Genomic DNA, 22490 nt, shown 5'->3' with positions numbered 1-22490 from the left:
TCATCCATGGGAAAGAACTAGTGAAGGGGCACTGAAGCTGGAGAACCTTGACTAACTAGCTCTGATTTCACCATGACTGCACTGGACATAATTTATCACACATTTTGACAGTAAGCTGCCGAAACATTACAACGACCAAAAATATCAAACCATAAAGGTTAATATAAATCATAAAGGTTCGTCTGTCACGATGGTCGAGGAGAACTTAATGGCCAAAGTTGGGTATCACAGGAAGGTCAACGCTACTCTGTCCACGGTGGACGACCAAAACGTGCTGAAAATACTCGGTAAGAATTTTTGCAGGTATCCCATCAAGATTCCCGGCTCGAACATCTAAAAAAATCCCTCCAAGATTGCCTGAAGAAATCTCTACAAAAATCTATAATCTTTCGTATTGCTTTTCGGAACAATCCCAGCAAGAATCTCTAAAAGAATCCTTTACTAGACGCCGGAAGTAATCTTCGAAGGAGTTCCAGCAGGAATCCCTGAAGATATGCCGACTAAAATACTAAAAGAATTTTCTAAACAAAACCCTTGCAGAAATCTCAGAAGGGATTCAAGAATCTCTACAGAAATTCTGGAAGGAAAATTTGCAGGAATCCTTGAAAGAATTTTGAGAAGAATGCCTTAAGAAATTGCGGAAATATTTGCTGAAAGTATCTCGACAAAATCACTTCTCATCTCATCTCATTTCTTCGCCCTACCCAAGTAACACGCATGTCACATAAGATTGTGGGCAGCGCAAGTTTTGGCTATATAGAAGTAAATTTGACGTGATTCTAACACAATACTAGAATTAAGCCAAATTAACTTCTATACAACAACAATCCGCGCTGTCGTAACTCTTCTATGACATGTGTGTTACTTGGGTACTTTCTACTCCAAAACCATCTACTCTACCCTGGTGTCCTAATTCTGAATACTTTCCAGAAGTGCCTGCAACTGCAGGAGAGCCTGTAGTTGTAAGTGTTATGATAGACATACGTTTATTTCGGATAAAATAAATTTCTCCAGCATTCGAAAAGCAAGGTTCGTCGAAGCTTAAAACGCAACGAATCAGTCAACCACAGCCCCGACCAAATTTCGGGTGAGGCAAGCAAAACCCGCTAATACTTCCATACCATTCTCTGCAAGTCCGCCTGAAACCATGTGACAATCGACAACTGCAGTCTGTCTGTCAGTCCAGTCAACCCATCACAGTTCTCATCGATGAGTAAGGTTGTTCAAACGACATTGTGCAATAGCACTAGTCGACAAAATTGAAACTTTTTTCACGCACTTTGATTATTTGTTCCATTTCTAGTGGAATTTGGCCCGCTGATTTCGAATCTGACTTCAGAATTCCTGTAACACGTACAGTTTTTGAGAAAAATAGGATTTTATTCACAAAATTTAATATGTCATAGAAAATAAAATATTGGTATTTTAATTTAAAATTTTTCATCTGCTCATTATAACTAATATTTATATTCAATTTATAATTTTTTTATCTGCTCATCTTAAGCAATATTAATATTTATTAGATTTTCATATACTGACTCGGAATCTGACCTAAGAATTTCAGTAACACGTATTTTTTTTTTTTGAGAAAAATAGGGTTTTATTCACAAAATTTCATATTTTCATACAAAACAAAATCTTGTCTTTATAATTTTGAATTTTGCATCTGCTCATCAGTGCCGGATTTAGGCTTCGGGGGGCCCGGGGCAAACTTTATAGAGTAGGCCCCCAAAAGCAAGATCTTAAAAATGTAAACCATATATGTATTAATTTTTTGTCAATGTTGTGTAATTCGTATACTTCAAGACTTAGACTGAGAAAAAGTTAGGTCTTTATGGGGCAACTTTAGCAAAAATTCTCGAAAACGTCGGTGAAACCCAAAATATAGATATGTAAAACCACTGCTTCGAGATGTTTTTGGAAGCTAGGTTTCCAAAATTTATCTGAATTTCCTAAGCATCTCCTGGAATAATTATCATATCTTTCCCATAAAAACATCTGTCCTCAACGAACTGAGGCAGATGGGTATTGAGCAGGTGTTTTCAGAATATAATCGTATAATCAACAGAAGCATGCACAATCATTGTCAAGTGATTGAATTGTTAAACTATCAATGTAATGACATTTCTCTTGATGCACAAATATTTTTTAATTTACTCAGAAAAATGTAAGCTTTGGTTTTGTTAAGAAACGTTCCAAATTGTTCAACAGAACTCAATAAAAACTTTCAAGATGTTTTAGAGTAACTCTTGTGCACCAAAATTAACAAGAAACATCTTTTTATCCAATTAATCAATATTGTATGCCTCTCTGGGGAAACAATTGAATCGTTTAGTTGATGTTTCTTTTTTTAGTTTTAATTGGATGGACAAAATTGTTTTGCATTTATGAATAAATTGACAAAACCGTTTTATGGTTTTTGAATGGCAGCTCATATCGAAAAAATATCCCACAAAAACTTTTAATCCATTTTAAAAATAGTGCCAGTGCACCGAAAATCATGAAGTTTTGGATTTCGATTTATTCACAAGCCAAATGTTAGTTTATGAAATAATCTCGATACTTTTGGTAACCCAATTAAAACTACTCCAGGACAACTACATTTTATATAAGTTCGTTGAACAAAATATATATAGTGCTTCGGGATTCTTGGGGGGCCCCCTCAATCGGGGGGCCCGGGGCACTTGCCCCCATTGCCCCCCCTTAAATCCGGGCCTGCTGCTCATCATAACTAATAATTATACTCAATAAATTTTGATCCACTGATTCAGAATCTAACCTAAGAATATTTTATTTCATCTTCTGATCATAATCAATTTTTATTTTCAATAGATTTTGATTCACTGATTCAGAATCTGAACAAAGAATTTCAGTAACACGTGAAATTTTTGAAAAAAAATGGAGTTTTATTCATGAAATTCATATTTTCGTAGGAAATAAACTATTGTCTTTATAATTTTAATTTTTTTATCTGCTCATCTTAATCAATATTTATATTTAATAGATTGTCATCCACCGATTTGGAAACAAACCTTAAAACTTCTGTAACACGTGAAATTTTGCGAAATAAAATAATGATTTTATAATTTTAAATTTTTTATCTGCTCATCATAACTAATATCTATATTCAAAAGATTTTGATCCACTGATTCAGAATCTGACCTACGAATTTCAGTAACACGTACAAGTTTTGAGAACAATGGGGTTTTATTTACAAATTTTCATATTTTTAAAGTAACTACAATATGGTCTCTATAATTTTATTTTTTTTATCTACTCATCTTAACCAATATTTATACTTAATAGATTTTGGTCCACTGGTTCGGAAACTGACCTAAGAATTTCAGTAACATTTAAAGTTTTTGAGAAAAATAGGGTTTTATTCACAAAATTCAGTATTTTCATAGAAAAAATATTACTTTTGTTTTAATTTATGGTCCTCTCATCAAAACAAATATTTGTATGTAATAAATTTCAATCTGCTTATTCGAAAGCTAACCTCAGAATTTCTGTACCACATTCAGTTTTTTGTATGAGAACCCACTTTTTATTTGTATGGTGCGAAAGATTTCTCAAACTCCCCTCCCTCCATAAACCCCTACGTCATTAATGGACAGCTTTTTACTAGATCGTAATAGATTGTATTTAATGTATTCACTTATTCCTTATTCTTACCTTAGAATTGCTGTAACACATTCATTTTTTTTTCCAAGTTGGGTTTTATCACCAAAATTTCACATTCTCATGAAATTTTTTTTTTTTTTTCATAATTTCATTTTTTTTTATGTAAAAAATGTGTTTCACTTGTTTTTCACAAAAACTGTACGTTTTACAGAGTTTCTGAGCAATAAATCTTAATCAGCTTATCAAATAATATTTTATATATAAGATTTGAAAAAATAAAGACAATATTTTATTTCAAATGACCATATGTGATGTTGTAAATATAATTCTATTTTTCTCAAAATCTGTACGTGCTACAGAAATTATACGGTATGATAAGAATTCAGCGAATTGGCCTTATGTATTTGCACAGTCAGGTTTTTTTCCACGCCGGGGATACGTACCGCGCTAATTCGTGAACGCAGTCCAAAAACTGTACGTGTTACACAAAATCTCTTGTCAGATTCCGAATCAGTGAATCAAAATCGTTTGAATATAAATATTGGTTATGGTTAGTAGATAAAAAATTATATTAACAACACAGTATTTCATTTTTATGAAAATATAAAATTTTGCGAAATAAACCCCATTTTTCTCAAAAACTTAACGTGTTACAAAAATTCTTAGGTTAGTTTCCGAAACAGTAGAAAAAATGTATTGATTGTTTAAGATTAGCAGATAAAAATTGTAAAGACAATAGTTTATTTTCTATGAAATTTTATAAATAAAATTCAATTTTTCTCAAAAATTGTACGTGCTACACAAATTTTTAAGTCACATTCTGAATCAGTTATTTAAAATTATAAAGACAAGATTTTATTTTCTATGAAAATAAGAAATTTTGTGAATAAAACCCTATTTTTCTTAGAAAGTTTACGTGTTACACAAATTCTTATGTCAGATTACGAATCAGTGACTCAAGAACCATTAAATTTAAATATTGTTCATGATGAACAGATAATATAAAATATTTTTTTTTTTATTCTATAACCACTTAATCTATTTTACAGCTCTTTTGTCCACTAGGGCACTACGTGAGCGATTCCAATTGGCGGGTGCACTTACTCTTTGTACAGCGCCTAAATGTATTCAATATGAATTTATTTATTTATTTCGTCAAACATACCGTAGACTACAATTTCACTTAACTATATCACTTAATAACTATATTCTTTTATGTCTCAAAGACCTAAAATATTCCCTTAAATTTGTTCTAGACATGGTTAAACTAATAGATGCACAGTGGTGATTATAAAGGTTCATCATTCGATTCAAAGGACCATATTTTGCATAATCTGTTCTATGTTTGTTTAGAGCAAATATATTACGAACTCTCAATAGTCTAGCAGGAGCATAGAAATTTATACATGATAGTAAGTTGACGGAGTCGATGCGTTGAGATATTAAATCATTTATAAATGAATTAGCTATGGTTAATTCGCGACGCTCTTTCAAAGTTTGAATATCTATAAGCATGCATCTAGCCTCATATGAAGGCAGTGGAAATGTTGACCAACCTAACTTGCGTAAGGCATATAGGAGGAACTGCTTTTGTATCGATTCGATTCGATCTACATGTGTTACCATGTAGGGAGACCATACTATGCTACAGTATTCTAGAACTGATATTACATAAGCGACGTACAATGTTTTAATCGTGTATGGGTCCTGAAAGTTGTAGCTAAACCGCTTAATGAAGCCTAACATATTAGTTGCTTTATGAGTGATAACGTTATAATGATCGGTGAAAGTTAATTTGGAGTCTAAGATAACACCTAAATCTCTAATTCTATTGCACTTTTCAACTTCTTGGTTTCCTAAAGATACAATTAATGGTGGTGTACTATGTTTTCTGCTGTACGTAATTGAATTACATTTTTTTCACGTTTAACTGCAGCAGGCTTTTACTACACCATTGGTCAAATATGCGTATTTCTCTCAAAAAACATTCTCTGTCTTCTTCATTTTTAATTTCTTTGAAGAGTTTCATATCATCAGCGTATATAAGGATTTTGAGATGTTTAAGAATATACGTGATATCATTTACAAACAATATGAAAAGCAAAGTCCTAAATGTGAGCCTTGGGGGACTCCTGATGATACGTTGATAGGTTCTGACTTCTTCCCCTCAAATCTTACTATCTGTAATCGGTCAGTTAAGTATGATTCGATCCATTTTATCAAGCTTGAAAATCAACATTGGAATGTCAAGTCTGTCGAACGCCTTACTGAAATCAGTGTAAAGTGATTCAACATAGTTGCCACTGTCTATTGCACATAAGGTGTAATTAACAAATTCTAACAAGTTTGTTGTAGTCGACCGACCTTTAAAAAATCCATGTTGTGCATTTGTTATTCTTAGTTTGATTTGATTAAACACACATCTGTTTATAAAGCATTGTCCAGTTAGAATCCGGACGCAAAGGATAATTTATTGTGACGCTCTCAATGATCATAATCATATTTTTTTTACAGCAGTCTGATCATAAACAAGTCCTCTATTGATGGTGAAAATTTCATCGATTTTCTTGCTACGAGTGAAAAGTTATTTCAGATTGAAGACAAGTGAAGGAAAAAAATCTTGCACAAACACGCTGAAAATTAAGCGTGGTCAGGTACGACAGTCGCGAAAAATGTTAATGTCTCCATAACCATTATGTGTGATGTGCACAGATGTTGTTAACCATGCCATGAGGAAGTGCCCAAGGAAGATTGAAGTTTATGTTCATGGATAAATCTGCTTGGAATTCCAAGATTTGCCAGGAAGTTCGAGCTCTGGACATCGTTTTCTCACATTACGATTTTGACACCAAATGTGTACAAAGATGATAACCTCGAGAATCGTGTGCTGCTTTTCAAAAATGCACACAAGGGATCTGTAGAGGTTTGAGCTAATTTGGTGAGCTATCACGACAGCCTGAGATGTGTAGTGGTGTCATCACTGTTGGATAGTGTTTATTAACGAAAAAACACTCAAATTTCACTTCTTTGGAATTCACTGAATAGCCCTTAATTTCGCAATAAAAGAAATATTTGGCAAAGTTTCTTTGGAATCCTAATCAGATTGGTAGAGGGTCTCAGGACACTACAGAGATGACCTGATTGTTAAACAAATCCGCCGAAGGGGTTGATGTTAAAATTTACTACCATTGTGCAGATTTTTAAGGAAGTAATCACGGAAAAAATGAGAAAATGTATTAAAAATTAAATAAAATAATTTTAATGATATTTTTCCATGAAACTACAGTAAATTATCTTTATTTTGAGGGCTTCACCTTTTCTGTTTGTTATTCCACCTCTGAGATATAAGTGATTATCTGCGTCCGGATTCTAACTGGACAATGCTTTAATAGATTCAAATAGTTTTGGTATGCATGAGATAATGGCGATCCCACGATAATTACGAACATCGGATTTTTTACCAGATTTGTAGATGGATATAAGGAAAGATTTTTTCCATCCTTTCGGAAACTTTCCAGTTTCAAGTAACATGTTGTAAAGCCAAAATAATGGAGCCGCAAATTCAGTTGCCAGGTTTTTCAGAAGAACCGGTGGAATTCCATCTGGCCCTGGACCTTTGTTTGGATCTAAGTCTTTTAGACCGGTTAAAATATCCTGTAACATGATTTGATTGATTCCAATGTTGCTGGTAAAGTCAGGAAAGTGGGAGAAATATTCATAGTCGCGATCGGTATCAGAAAATGTACCATAAGTCTCTTGAAAATAAGCCGCAAAAAGATTGCAAATTTCATCGGAATTTTCTCCCACTTTACCATCTAACGACATTTTTGATGGAAAATTGCTCGACTTCAACTTAGTTTTTGCATAATTGAAAAAGTTCCTGGGACAGGATTTTATTTCATTCTCGGGTTTTCTGTTGTACTCTTCAAGAGCGGTGGATATGGCTAGATTAAGTTGATTGCAAATGCTTAAATACTTTTCAATGTTTTCTTGACTTTGGTGTCGTCGGTATACTTTGTGAGCCTTTTGTTTCCGATTTTTAAGTTAATAATTTGCCTGTTGAACCAGACTGGATTTTCAGAACCATTATTTCGTCGTTTTCTCCTTAGTGGAACTTCCGAATGAATTGTTTCCGACAAAATGCTATAAAAAGTCTCAACAGCATATTCTACATCTGGATTTCTTAAAACAGATTGCCAATTAGTTCTAGTAAGTTGAAGTCTAATATTTTCATAATTAGCTTTACTATAATCATAGACATCCTCATAGTCACAATTATTTGAGTTTACGTTCATATGGATAAAAACGGAATACTCGATAGCGGTATGGAACACCTCGTTTTCCCATAATGGAAGGGGAAGCTTCTTCCACACATAATGGAAGGGGAGCTTCTTCCACACAGAAGTCCTCAAGGATGTTAGTTAATTAAAAGTCTAGATATCGATTTTGCTGATTTTTCACATTGAGTTGTCCAAAAATTGTCTCACGAAACCTAATGCAAGCCTATCCATATACGTGAGAACAAAAGATGTTTACAAAGTTCTTACAGATAGATTAACACGGGAAATCTGAACACAAACCACTACCACACAAGAATTTGGATTGGTCAATGATTAATTTGGTTTAAACCTAAACAAGCAGTTTTTTTTTTCAAAAATCGACTGTAGCGTTTCATTTTCACCTACAACTGGTAATAAAATACATTAATTTTCAGAATCAGATATGAAATCTACGTCACGTTGATTGAAATCGCCACGTGTTATAAAGACAATATTTCATTTTTTTATGATAATATGAAAATTTGTGAATTATACCCAATTTTTCTCAAAAAAATTACGTTTTACTCAAATCCTTATGTCAGATTACGAATCAATGGATCATAATCCATTAAAAGTAATTATTGTTTATGATGAGCAGAGAAAAATTTAAATTATAAAGACAATATTTCATTTTTTTAAGAAAAAATAAAATTTTGTGAATAAACCCCTATTTCGCTCAAAAACTGTATGCGTTTCAGAATTCTGAAGTCAGATTCCGAATCAGTATACGAGAATCTATTGAATATGAATACTGGTTAAGATTAGCAGATAAAAAAATAAAACTATAAAGACAATATTTTATTTTCTATAGAAATATAAAATTTTGGTGAATAAACATCCCTTTTTCTCAAAAATTTTACGTGTTACAGTAAGTCTTAGGTCAGATTACGAATTAGTGGATCAAAATATATTTAATAAAAAATATTGGTTAAGATGAGTAGATAAAAACTTCAAATTTAAAAAGACAATAATTTTATTTTCTCTGAAAATATGAAATTTTGTGAATAAAACCCCATTTTTCTCAAAAACTGTACGTGTTACAGAAATTCTAAGATCAGATTCTAAATCAGTGGATCAAAATCTATCGAATATAAATATTGGTTGAGATGAGCAGATAAAAAAATAATAATATAAAGACAATAGTTTATTTTTTATGAAAATATGAAATTTTGTAAAAAAAACCCTATTTTTCTCAAAAACTGTACGTGTTGCAGCAATTTCGAAGCCAGATTCGGAATCAGCGGACCAAAATCCATCAGAAATGGAACAAGTGGTCAAAGTGCGTGATATACTGTCGACCAGTGTAGTCTTCAAACAGCCGAATCAATAATGCTATACTCTTCAAATCAAGGCAAAAAGTTTTCGACCTTAGCCGCAAAAATGGGTTGCAAACTTCAACTCACCGCACACCGGTTCGTTGTGAGTGAGATCGGTGGAGGAGCTAACCTAGAGTGGACCCAATTTGCTCGCGATTGCTTTGAATTTCAAATGACATAACGTTTTCCAACAACTAGTTGTGACTTTGGTTCGAACGAGTGCCGGACCGTCGTCGTCGCCCGCGCCCGTAGCAAATCGGAGGAGATTCTAGTCGTGTCAGCGCAGCGTTACGTTGTCGGTGACTGTCCGTTGAGAATCAATTACAGACTGCAAGCTCGCGCTAGGTGTTTGACGGACGGGCAAAAACAAAACATAATTATGAAAAATAGTCTTAATTATAGTTTAGCCGCCAGTGCGAGTTGAGTCCCGGTGGCAAAGGTGTCTCTCCGGTAGTAGGGTTTGGTTTGAAACTTGAACCAGTTGGAAATGGGTCACATGTGAGAAAATTTGCCTTTGATAACTTATAGCTAAATTTCCTTAAGATTATAATACCAGAAGATCATAAGACCAACAGACCAGAACAGCGGGAAACAACCAGACCAAAAAACTGATTATACAGACTTAAAGCCAAGAATATCTGAAGACCAGACCAGACAAGACCAGAAAATCAGAAAACCAGACAACAAGAAAACCAGACCAGAAAACTAGACCAAAACACTGAAAGACTAGAAGATCAGAAAATCAGAACCAGGAAACAGAAGACCTAAAGACCAAAAGAGTCGAAATCTAGAACATTAGGATATCAATAGATCAAGAATCAAGATCAAGAAAGAAAACTGGAAGACTGAAAGACAAAAAGGTCAGAAAATAAAAAGACAAAAAGACTTGAAACAAAATTTTTAGACCAATCAAACGTTCGTCCCATTCCCGAACGATCCCAGCTTCAGTCGTTAAAATCGTGATTAGAAACGATTAGGTTAGATGCCTGGCAAGGCCTCCAATCTCATCACCTCCGTTTTTTTTTTTTTACCACTGCTGCTGTCCAAATGAAATAATACTCACACTCATTCGTCTTTTTTCCTTCTGTTCTCTTGATTCGACTAATTTCAGACCTAACATGATACTTCCCATCGATCAGCGGCGTGGTTCAGCAGCAGCAACGTGGTTGTCTTCCTCCTGGATTCCCCAGCCACCGTCAGCAACAGCCCCAGCAGCAGCAAAGGCGCCAGGTGCCAAATGGAACTACCACCGGCATCAGTGTTACTACAGTTTTTGTCCGCTAAAAACCTTCTACCGCAAAGAGATTATCAAGATCCGATTCCGATCCGGCAGCAACAGCAGCAGCACGTTCGGTACGGATCAGGTGTGACGAGTTGTGGTTGTGATCTAGTGTCTAGTTGTTACTCAAAAGTGATTCGGTTTAGTTGAGAGTGTGTCCAGTAGTGAGCAGTGGGAGTGTGCAGTGTAGTTTAGGTTAATCTTAGCAATATAGGTAGAATAATGTCCCAGCGGAAGAAGATCCTGTACGGGCTGTTTGGGATCATCATCGGGCTGTGCGTCGGGGCTCTCTTCCGGAACTATCGGACGCTGGAGATTGTCAGCATGTGCAACTCGATCAACAGCATGAAGCAGAAATGTAAGTAAAAATGGTAGCATACGTTTATGAAAAGCTTAATTTCGTTATGGTATGAAGAGAACAACTTTTGATTTGTCGCAATCTAAGCAATATAATCTATTGGACGTCATTATTTGATTATCTCACGTTTGGGCTATTAGCGCATTTAAAGAGAAAATGGTTTGACATTTTAGTCATTGAGGCCCGTCCATAAACTATGGTAGGAATCTACTTTGCTAGTGCTAGTGCTAGTCATATCAGACGGAAAATAGCCAATAATACCTTTGCCAATTGCTCATCAGATGGAAGCAAGAATATGTAGGGCTTGAGCGTGATTGACCGCCAGTAGATGATACTCCAGTATCGCCAGACCAACTACATTCATACAAGGAACCAATGCGATATCTGCCAAGGACTACCAGGTATCTTCAGTGTGTGAGTGTTGAAGATCTTTTATTTTAGGCGACAATGGTACCTGTCACGTCAGGTTGTCGGTAATGTGAAGAAGGGAAAGGAAGTGATGATTGCAATCGTTTGTAACCACAGCAGACCGTATGTACCTCTGCGTTTGCACAAATTCATGTTGCTGGGATATGGTTGCCAAAGGGTTCACACTTTGGTGCGTGGATGCCAGGCGTAAGGTGAAAGGTTTGTGTCTGAAGATGATTCAAAGAACCGTACGCTGCCTTTGAGTCATTATACACATACATATGTACATATGTGTGCATATGCAAGCTGCATTCACGAAATTTATCTAAAATTTATTGCAGATCCACTGTTGATCGGCCCAGCATGGTATTTGTCGAAGAAGGACTCCCACGACGGTCTGAATATGTTGAACAAAATACGTGACATGAATTTGAACGCCGCCTTGGGAGTGCTATTTCAGTGGTATGGTGAAGTACTTCGTGTAGCTGATGACAACCACGTTTGAAAAGATCCACTGATAGTTCGTTCTTTCTCACAGTCTTACTGTTCTTCAGTTCTTTGATAGCCGTGTTCTACCTCATCTAGCGCCCGGAGTTTCGCTGCTTAATACCTATTCACCTTCCATGTTGATGTAGTGCTTTTATGGAACTGACGTTCCATAGAGCCATAGTGAAAAGGTATAATCGGCAACGTGCTCACGTTCTCTTCGTTCAACCAAGTCCCGAAGTGCTTGCCAGCCAGGGCTTGTTCACAAATGTCATAACGCTGGAGGGGGTGGGTGGGTGTCCTGAATAGTGTTACAGCTCGAACAAACATATTTTTTCCCCATGCAAACAGTGTAATGAAGGGGTGGATGGGTATCAAAAAAGGCCAATTTTTGCGTTATGAAATTTGTGAATGAATCCCTACTTCCTTTCACGATCATTACACATGATTGGAAACGGAAGACCCGTTCGTAAAACTTCAGCATATCATTATGTTCCATACTGTTTCGCGGTTCAATAATGAAATCCTCGTTCTTTTAGCTGGGAATTCCTTTAACAACTGCTCTCGTTTTCGTGTACGTCTGTCTTCTAGATGTAGCGCAGGTTATTAGTCTCAGTTCATTTTCATTGGTAGGGGAGCTGTTTTTTTTTCTCTTATGCAGACACACAGCCAACAGTGGAGATTAACGATCGATTGGCCGTAAATCAGGCACGGTAAAGGCTGGGTATGCTGCGCAATTCAGATTCCATTGTGATCCACCAGCCTCTGCCCAGCAACTCCTATCCCTACCTCCACGCGGTACCGGCCGGAAACTATGAGCAACCTTAGGGAAGATCGGGTAACCAACCCCGGTGGGAACTTTGGTCGTAGGCTGACAGGGAAGGGGGGGGGGTTTGCTTTGGTAAACCTGAGCGTTTGTTCTCCAGGAGGAGCGGCTCACAACAGCGTCTGATCCCCATGTTAGGGGCGGCTGATTTACGTCCGAGTGCCAGGGAAGGACTCTAGGCTCAACTGTGCCCTATGGTCCTCCGGAAAGTAGGGCGTTGGTGTCAGGCCCTACGAGCCAGCCGTAAATAAACATTGTAACGGAAAATCAGCAACAGAATAATACGAACCGAGACCAACGGCAACGACCCCAGCGAACAAAAAGGACTTGCGATTGGAAACTCGGTACGTGGAACTGCCGATCTCTCAACTTCATTGGGAGCACCCGCATACTCGCCGATCTACTGAAGGACCGCGGGTTCGGCATCGTAGCGCTGCAGGAGGTATGTTGTACAGGATCCACGGTGTGAACGTTTAGATGTAATCATACCATCTACCAGAGCTGCGGCAACACACGCGAGCTGGGAACAGCTTTCATCGTGATGGGTGATATGCAGAGGCGCGTGCTCGATTGGTGGCCGATCGACGAATGAATGTGCAGGTTGAGGATCAAAGGCCGATTCTTCAACTTCAGCATAATAAACATGCACAGCCCACATTCCGGAAGTACTGATGATGACAAGGACGCATTTTACGCGCAGCTTGAACGCGAGTACGATCGCTGCCCAAGCCACGACGTCAAGATCATCATAGGTGATTTGAACGCTCAGGTAGGCCAGGAGGAGGAATTCAGACCGACGATTGGTAAGTTCAGCGCCCATCAGCAGACGAACGAAAACCGTAGGCTCATTGATTTCGCCGCCTCCAAAAATATGGCCATACGTAGCACCTTTTTCCAGCACAGCCTCCCTTATCGTTACACCTGGAGATCACCACAGCAGACGGAATCTCAAATCGACCACGTTCTAATTGACGGACAGGACCTATCGTGGCGCCAACATCGACTCCGACCACTATCTGGTGATGGTCAAGCTGCGCCCAAAACTCTCCGTCATCAACAATGTACGGTACCGGCGACCGCCACGGTACAACCTAGAGCGACTGAAGCAACCGGATGTCGCCTCAGAATACGCGCAGAATCTCGAAGCCGCGTTGCCAGACGAGGGCGAGCTCGATGAGACCCCTCTAGAGGACTGCTGAAGTACAGTGAAAGCAGCCATCAACGACGCAGCCGAGAGCACCATCGGGTACGTGGAACGGAATCGACGGAACGAATGGTTCGACGAAGAGTGCAGAACGGTTTTGGAGGAGAAGAATGCAGCGAGGGCGGTAATGCTGCAGCAAGGGACCCGACAGAACGTGGAACGTTATGAACAGAAGCGGAATCAGCAGACCCACCTCTTTCGGGAGAAAAAGCGCCGCCTGGAAGAAGCGGAGTGTGAAGAAATGGAACTGCTGTGCCGTTCCCAAGAAACACGGAAGTTCTATCAGAAGCTCAAAGCTTCCCGCAACGGCTTCGTGCCGCGAGCCGAAATATGCAGGGATAAAGACGGAGGCCTCTTGACGGACGGACGAGAGGTGATCGAAAGGTGGAAGCAGCACTTCAATCAGCACCTGAACGGCGTGGAGAACGTAGGCACGGGAGCCCACGGCAACGGAGGAAACGACGACGCCAGTGCAGCGGAGGACGGAAATGAACCAACTCCCACGCTGAGGGAAGTTAAGGATGCCATTCACCAGCTCAAAACCAACAAAGCAGCTGGTAAGGATGATATTGCAGCTGAACTTATCAAGATGGGCCCAGAAAAGTTGGCCACCTGTCTGCATCGGCTGATAGTCAGGATCTGGGAAACCGAACAGCTACCGGAGGAGTGGAAGGAAGGGGTAATCTGCCCCATTCACAAGAAAGGCGACCATTTGGAATGTGAGAACTTTAGGGCGATCACTATTTTGAATGCTGCCTACAAAGTGCTGTCCCAGATTATCTTCCGTCGTCTGTCACCTAAAACAAATGAGTTCGTGGGAAGTTATCAAGCCGGCTTCATCGACGGCCGGTCGACAACGGACCAGATCTTTACCGTACGGCAAATCCTCCAGAAATGTCGTGAATACCAGGTCCCAACGCATCACCTGTTCATCGACTTCAAAGCGGCATACGACAGTATCGAACGCGCAGAGCTATGGAGAATCATGGACGAAAACGGCTTTCCTGGGAAGCTGACTAGACTGATTAAAGCAACGATGGACGGTGTGCAAAACTGCGTAAGGGTTTCGGGTGAACTATCTAGTTCATTCGAATCTCGCCGGGGACTGCGACAAGGTGACGGACTCTCACGTCTACTCTTCAACATCGCTCTGGAAGGTGTGATGCGACGAGCCGGGCTCAACAGCCGGGGAACGATTTCACAAAATCCGGTCAATTTGTGTGCTTTGCGGACGTAATGGACATTATTGCCAGAACATTTGGAACGGTGGCAGAGCTGTACACCCGCCTGAAACGCGAAGCAGCAAAGGTCGGACTGGTGGGTGGTGAATGCCTCAAAAACAAAGTACATGCTGGTAGGCGGAACCGAAATCGACCGGATCCGTCTGGGTAGTAATGTTACGATAGACGGGGATACTTTCGAGGTGGTGGAGGAATTCGTCTACCTCGGATCCTTACTGACGGCTGACAACAACGTGAGCCGTGAAATTCGGAGGCGCATCATCAGCGGAAGTCGGGCCTACTACGGGCTCCAGAATAAACTGCGGACGAAATAGATTCACCCACGCACCAAATGCACCATGTACAAAACGCTAATAAGACCGGTAATCCTCTACGGGCACGAGACATGGACCATGCTCGAGGAGGACCTGCAAGCACTCGGAGTTTTCGAGCGACGCGTACTAAGAACGATCGTCGGCGGTGTGCAGGAGAACGGTGTGTGGCGGAGAAGGATGAACCACGAGCTCGCTGCACTTTACGGCGAACCCAGCATCCATAAGGTGGCCAAAGCCGGAAGGATACGGTGGGCAGGGCATGTTGCAAGAATGCCGGACAACAACCCTGCAAAGCTGGTGTTTGCAACTGATCCGGTTGGCACAAGAAGGCGTGGAGCGCAGAGAGCACGATGGGCGGACCAGGTGGAGCGTAACTTGGCGAGCATTGGGCGCGACCGAGGATGGAGAGCGGCAGCCACGAACCGTGTATCACAGACGAACAGACGTAACACTCTGATAATTTCTATCGTACATCGATTTAACGGTCTATTTGAAAATTTAATAGTTGGCTAACTGCGCACCCGTGGCGCTTGCATCGTTTTTGTTCGAGTTTGACGTTTGCACACTACCGCCATCTAGTTGATAGTTGGCCAAACTCAGCCTTTTTAGCATTGGGCGAACATGTTTCCTTGACTATGATTTGACTCAGAAAATGTTCGAAGTGTTACGTCTGTTTGTCTGTGCGTGTATTATGGAGAAATATTGTTATTCAGTTTTATCTTTAATTTGATGTAATACTAAATAAATGAAATGAAATGAATGGCCGTAAATCAGCCCTAATTAGTGTAAACGACAAATTTACAACCCTAACTGATTAGCATTGAATGTCTCTGGGTCACGTCCCAGGTCCCAGTAAAAAAACAAGAGGTCTGAACGCACATTTTCTCGGGAATCGTAGAATTATTATGCTGCAGCCAAAATAATCTATATCAATCAACCCTGGGTCGTGTTTATCGGAAGCAAGTGAGAGCACGCACGCGAATTCAAAAACATTCCACGTCTTTTCGCTTTTTTGCTATACCGAAAGCGCAAAGGAAGAATGTTGTTTTCTGAAAATCAATTCACAGTTCACGACTCCCGGACCTCCCGCACATGTTTGTCTGTGACGGTGCACAGCAGATGAGCGAGAAATTCGATCGTTGCGTTGCTGCTGCCGCTGCCGGCTCAAGAGGGAGATGCTAGCCGATCTTCTGAGAAGTCGTCATAGAGCGCCGCCGCCACCAGACAAGACGGGGAACACATGTGCTGCGCGGGCTAGAGCTCTGTCGCGTTTGCGTGGGAATGCACATACCGACCGACCGACCGAACACACATTGTAGTTATGTGAGAAGAGGATCAAGTAGGGAAATGCTCAATAAAATAAACGCACTGATTGATTGCCCTCGTCACGTCGGAGCGAGTGCACAAGTTTGTCACAAGTTAATTGCGAGACAGCGCAGCGCAGCGCTCGCATGATCTTGATTGAAACGTGCACGACACCTACGGAGACGGCCACGCTGACCAGCCAGCGAGCGATGCACTGACCGACCGCCACGGACTTGTCGTCGTCTTAATCCAAACCCCAGTTGATTGGATAATCGCGCATATGTGCCATTCAATAGAGACTTCATTCGATCCGATGAACACACGGCCGGCGATTCTCCACGTCTCCGTGAAGTCACATTGTTGAAGGCAGTCGAAGATGGAATAGAATTAGTTCCATTCAGACAGTACGAGGTTAAAGCAGCTCGTACAGCGCATCCCCCTGGCTGAACGAACGGCGACGATGACGACAAACGATGGATAGAGTACCTAATGGTTCGTCGTATTTTTAGATTGATATGATCCGAGAGTATGGTTCCAGCAGCCAGGCAGGCAGGCAGACCCTTGAAAGGTTCTGTGCACAGGAAAGCTGGACCGCTTGCAGCCAAGCGGGGGAGAAGAAAAACAGAAAATAAAAACAATCTTCCATATGTCTAGCTTCAACAACCTCGGTATGAATGTTAGCGTCGATTAACTTATCTACGTTGACTGATGGACTGGTTGTGTGTGGCACAGATTGAGGTAGGGGGTCTTTCTAGTTCTCCACATTACAGATATTACAACGTTTTATGCTGCATTTATGATGCATTAATGGAAAAAGAAGGCCACTCGAAGATTATGACATAATATGCAAGCAGATGAAGCTTCTGTTTTCGTTGTATGCATGCATGTAATGAATGATGGTTTACCATGAGGAAGATAACATTCTCCCACCTAGCCCCACTACCTGATTATACCGTGTATTATACCTGGGTAATCGCTGCCATTGCAGCAGATTATTTCCCAATCAGGACAAAATCGCTACAGAATACAAAATTCAGGTAGGTATACATAATCCAACACTTCCAACCTGTATGTGATATCAAATTCTCAGCGTAAGAGGTTACATATCTTTAATAACAGAAATATATTAATCTTTCAATATCTAAGACTCTTCAGTACCATTTAAACTTGAAGAAGTTGTTATACCAGTTATTAAGAACTCGAAAACAGTTTTCTCGTGCCCGCAGCACTTTGCACTCAAAGACTCCGAAAGCTTTCCGGTCTACTTCCTTTAACGTCTACCGCTCGTGACCGTAGAGGACAACCGGAAGATTCAGTGACTTACATAGAGCGAATTTCGTCAGCAAGTTACGGAATCCGTAAAATATTCGCAGCTGCAATACGCCTTTTCACTTCACGGGAAACGTCATTGTCACATGTCATAAAGTTTCTAGATAAACAAATTCTTCACAAACTTCAAACACATCCCCAGCAATCACTATCTCAGAACGAACACCATTAGGTCTGCCTCTGTCTCTACCTGTTTTCATGTAATTCGTCTTGGTAGAGGTAATCGTCAAGCCAATCCTCGCTATCTTTTTCTCCGAAGGAGCATAAGCTTCCACCACTGCTCTATGATCGATGCCGATGAGATCGATATCCGCAAAGCCAAGGAGTTTGTGACCCGGTGTGATGATGGTGCCATTCCTCTGCACTGCAGACAACCTTATCGCTTCTTCGAGTGCAATGTTGAACTGTAAATTTGAAAGAGCATCACCCTTCCTCCATCTTTATTTTGATCCATCCAACGCAACGTTCGTCGCGCGTGTCAATCTAATTAGTTTCGTCGGAAAACCATGTTCTGACATTATCTGCCAAAGTTTTTTTTTCACTTAGTCGTACGCTGCTTTAAAATCAGGGGAATCTCGTCTTTCTCAGCAGCCCTCAAGGCTTTCTTATCCTCATCCAGAACTTGATCCAGTGCCACATTGGGAAAAATTGGTATACAACGCGGATAATTTCAATATCTCTGTTCGGTTCGGTGTGGATGGATTCAAATGAATTATTGAACCAAATTGCAAAAATCTTTTTTTTTTGTTTCAGATAAGAAGGGTGTCATTCGCCGTACGATGCTGGAAATCAGTCTATTGGGCCCGTTTTACCCCGTTCGCTCTATCTTTTATTAACATTTCCAACTTTCGCAAAAATAGTGACGGCCTAGGGACCATGAGATTTCTGGGGTTTTCGATGTAGCCTCAGACGCGTGTCAGTGAATCTCAAGAGATTCAAAGCGTATTCCAGGGGTCTCCATGGTCCCAGATGCTTTTAGGGAGCTACCAATAGGTCTTAGCGACACTCCTGGGGGTTTAAATGGTTCCAGGGGTTTCTAAGAGGTCTCAGGGGCGTATAGGGAGTATCAGAAGCTCAGGGGGCTTCTGGGACGTTTATGGTGTACAGTTGATTCTTCACTTCTCGATATGCTAGATATCTCGATATGTCTCTCTGTCTCGATGGTTTGGTCGGTCTCGTCAACCTGCATATAATTGACATCTCAATATCTTCTTATCTCGATATCTCTCTATATTGATGCGATCTCTTTTGTTTTTTTTTTTTGATTTCTATTTATGTATATTTCTACCAAAAGCTAATTGTAAACTTCGATCTCGTTTGTTTTTTTTTTTTTTTGTTTTTCATTAGGGTCACAGAAGGTCTCAAAATGTCCCAAGAGGGTTTGATAGAAGACCTGGAGGTCTAGGGAGCGTTCAGGGTGGCCTCTGAGACGTTTCAGTGCATCTCAAGGAGTTCTGAGGGAATTCCAGAATATTTCTTGAAGGGTTTTTAGAGAGTCTCAGTTTCACGGGGCTCCGGGGTCGTTTAAGGGGTTGTTATGTGGGTTTCAGATGGTCTTTGCTTTACAAAGGGTTCCACGGGGTTTTGAGGGGCTTCCAACGGTTCTCAGGAGCATTTTAGAAGGGATAAGGGGCGTTTTAGGTGGTGTCTGTGGCGTTTTAGAAGATCTCAAGGGGTCCGAGAGAGCTCCAGTGAGTCTCAGATGCATCTCAGAGGGTTTCAGGAGAATTCCAGGGGTTCTCTAGGTGTTACAAAAGAACCTAAGAAGATTGTACGACATTTCCCCCGAAAACCAGTTCCCCGACTGAAGTTTTCCCGAAAGTTTTTTCCCCGAATGTATAATTTCCCCGAAAAATGTTTCCCCGAATGTACCGTTTCCCCGAAAAGAGTATTGCAACTGCCATTTAACATTCTTCGTGCATCAACTGACGCTTACCACGCTGAAGAAGTACACGTGGGCCGTAATGACTCCAATGTACAACTAGGGGTTCCGGTCGTTAGGCCGACGTACGCTTAGCCGAAGTACGTCAGGCCGAAGTATGTTAAGCCGAATGGGTTATTAAGCTGAAGTCCATAAGTTCGAATGGGTCAGTGGATCGTCTTCCTAATTTTCAGTTTCGGATCATTTGGCCAAATGCCGTTTGGCCGAATGCAGTTTGGCCGAATGCCGTTTGGCCGAATGCCGTTTGGCCGGAAAAATATTGAATGATGGACCTAAGGACCATGCCAGTGTTCCCATCATCAGTATAATGTATAAGTATCAGTATAAAGTATAATGATAGCGCATTTGTTTCGAGTTGCACTATTGCATAGTTTATTGACGGTAGCAGTATATTAGACTACTGACTGTCCCACAACGGAATTACCTTCTTTGAGAAGTCGGTTATTTCTTTGAGTATTGGGTTTTATTGTCGGTTATCTATTTTTATTTTCATTCCTTCATAACAGCTATTCCATCATGAAAGTTCCTTCATTCAAGTAGATTTCTCGTTGATGTCTTTAAACTCAGTCGGACTGATAACCCATCCGTGTTAACAACACTTTCGGCCTAATGAACTTCGGCCAAACGCACTTCAGCCTGACATGCTTCTGCTTAATAATGACCGTCATTTTATACCTGATTGATAACATTTCTTATAATAAAATTACCCATCTTTTAAATTTAGGCTGTTCTTTCAAGATGAACTGTTCAACTTATCATCAGTAATTGAACTGCTGCTTTGTTTATCGTCGTTTTTTGTTTTTGTTTTTGTGTCCAACTGTTCTGAATCTGCAGGCGTTATACATATGTAGTAGAAATCTTATTAAGAAACTCTCCCTTTTTCCATCATTTACTGTTTTTTAATGTGTTGTTAATATATTGTCGACAGTCTAACGTCTGATATTTTCTGCAGAAATTTAAACTCCAAATGTTACTTCGGTCAGGATAAGCTTGAATCCATTCATTTACAAAAAGATCTGAAGAGTGCTTAGCTTAAAATCTTTTGTCAAACAAATTTTATTGAATTTTCGTTTCAAAGCCTCACATTTAAATTGAGCTCATAGACTTCCTTTCTAGGCACGCATACCTTAGATTATCATGATCTAGTATTTAACTTTTATGCTGATAATGAACTTAAACAGATTACCATAACCACTATGACTCGTTTTAAAGTCATTGAATATTCAAAATAACACGAAAGAACATAAATAAAAGAATAAAAGAAGGGGAGATTATGATGAGTGTGTTCTTAGTTGTGTGCCATATTATTTTCAATCAGTACAAAAGAAAACAACGAAGTTCATTTATTTGAGGCTCAATCGCGTATAACGCTTTACGGAGCCGAAGAGCTCTTTTTGCACGTTGAAGCATCATTAAAATATCTTATCGCGAAAATCCTTGATAAGAGGGAACGCAAAATATCAATGAGGAGTGAATGTTTCCATGATGTTGATGTTTTCATCCATTCGTAAATTTTCTTGAATCATAGAAATTTAAAAAGTATAGAAAGGTAAAAACTATTGAACAGTATTTCTATAGCCTGCATATCAGCACACTTTGTACTCAGGCTAACTTTCCGCTATTTCGTTCCAGTTCGAATAGTGAAATTAATCAGAAATGGAATAGATCAGAAACCAGTACTAAAAATAGTATAATAACTATTTCGGAGAAACTTCATTCGGGGAACTGGTTTTCGGGGAAATGTCGCACAATCCCTAAGAAATTTCAATTAATATCATACTTTCCAGCAAAATTAAGTGAGTAAAAAGAAAATCGGGTTAAGTACAGTTCCTTTGAATTCCACTAAGAATTTGCATCCTTTGACAGATACGTATTTCGACCTCAACTGTAAGGTCGTCTTCAGTGTCTTGTACTTGACTCGACTCGAGTCAAAATGGATAGGACCATTTGAGATGATAATTTAATGAACTGTGAAGTATTGCATGAATCTCTTGGAGTATTTTCGTGTAGAGTAAACAACCCTAAAATAATCTGAGGGAAATACTGAAAATAACATTTAAGAATGCATTAACTTTAAGTAACAGGTTTGAAAAAAGCTCAATTTTACGATCATTTTCAGCATATTCTCAAAACCAAATGGATTTTAAGATATTGTTTGGAATTTGCTTATTTCTTCTTCATTTAGCGGTAATCGTCATTCTGGGACAAAGTGTGCTTCTCAGCTATTTGCACAGTTATTACCTTTTGGCATCTTTTTGACATTGTATATCGTTAAGCTTGCGCACGAAGACACTTTGTACAAGAAAGTCAAGGAAATTTTCCATCTAAAAGTTTTCTGAAAATTTTACATAGTATTTAGAATCATACAAATAATTGCTTTCTGTCGTCTCCCATGCAAAAATTGATTTCTTTCACACGCAACTAAGTTCTCTCAGAGACTGGTATCATTTCCTGAAGATCGGTCATAAAAATAAACATATGCAAAGAATTCCAAGCTCACTTTCGAGTCAAAAATATCTGGGAAAACCCCCATGACGAA

The 22490-nt window shown here is 39.6% G+C and overlaps 1 protein-coding gene across 2 annotated transcripts in view; it reads left to right on the top strand.

The window, feature by feature from the left end:
• The window catches only part of LOC109402639 (chondroitin sulfate synthase 1-like), an 80045-nt gene that overhangs the window by 34627 nt on the left and 22928 nt on the right, over window positions 1–22490 (top strand). For both annotated transcript variants that reach the window (XM_029854820.2, XM_029854819.2), the window contains exon 2: window positions 10371–10896. In XM_029854820.2, the coding sequence (XP_029710680.1) occupies window positions 10761–10896 (136 nt within the window). In that variant the 5' untranslated portion in view covers window positions 10371–10760. The remainder of the gene's footprint in view (window positions 1–10370; window positions 10897–22490) is intronic.

Source organism: Aedes albopictus, chromosome 1 (genome assembly GCF_035046485.1).
Source record: "Aedes albopictus strain Foshan chromosome 1, AalbF5, whole genome shotgun sequence".
Taxonomy (NCBI): domain Eukaryota; kingdom Metazoa; phylum Arthropoda; class Insecta; order Diptera; family Culicidae; genus Aedes; species Aedes albopictus.
The sequence above is the reverse complement of the archived record's forward strand: the minus strand, read 5'-3'. Positions and strand labels throughout refer to the sequence as shown.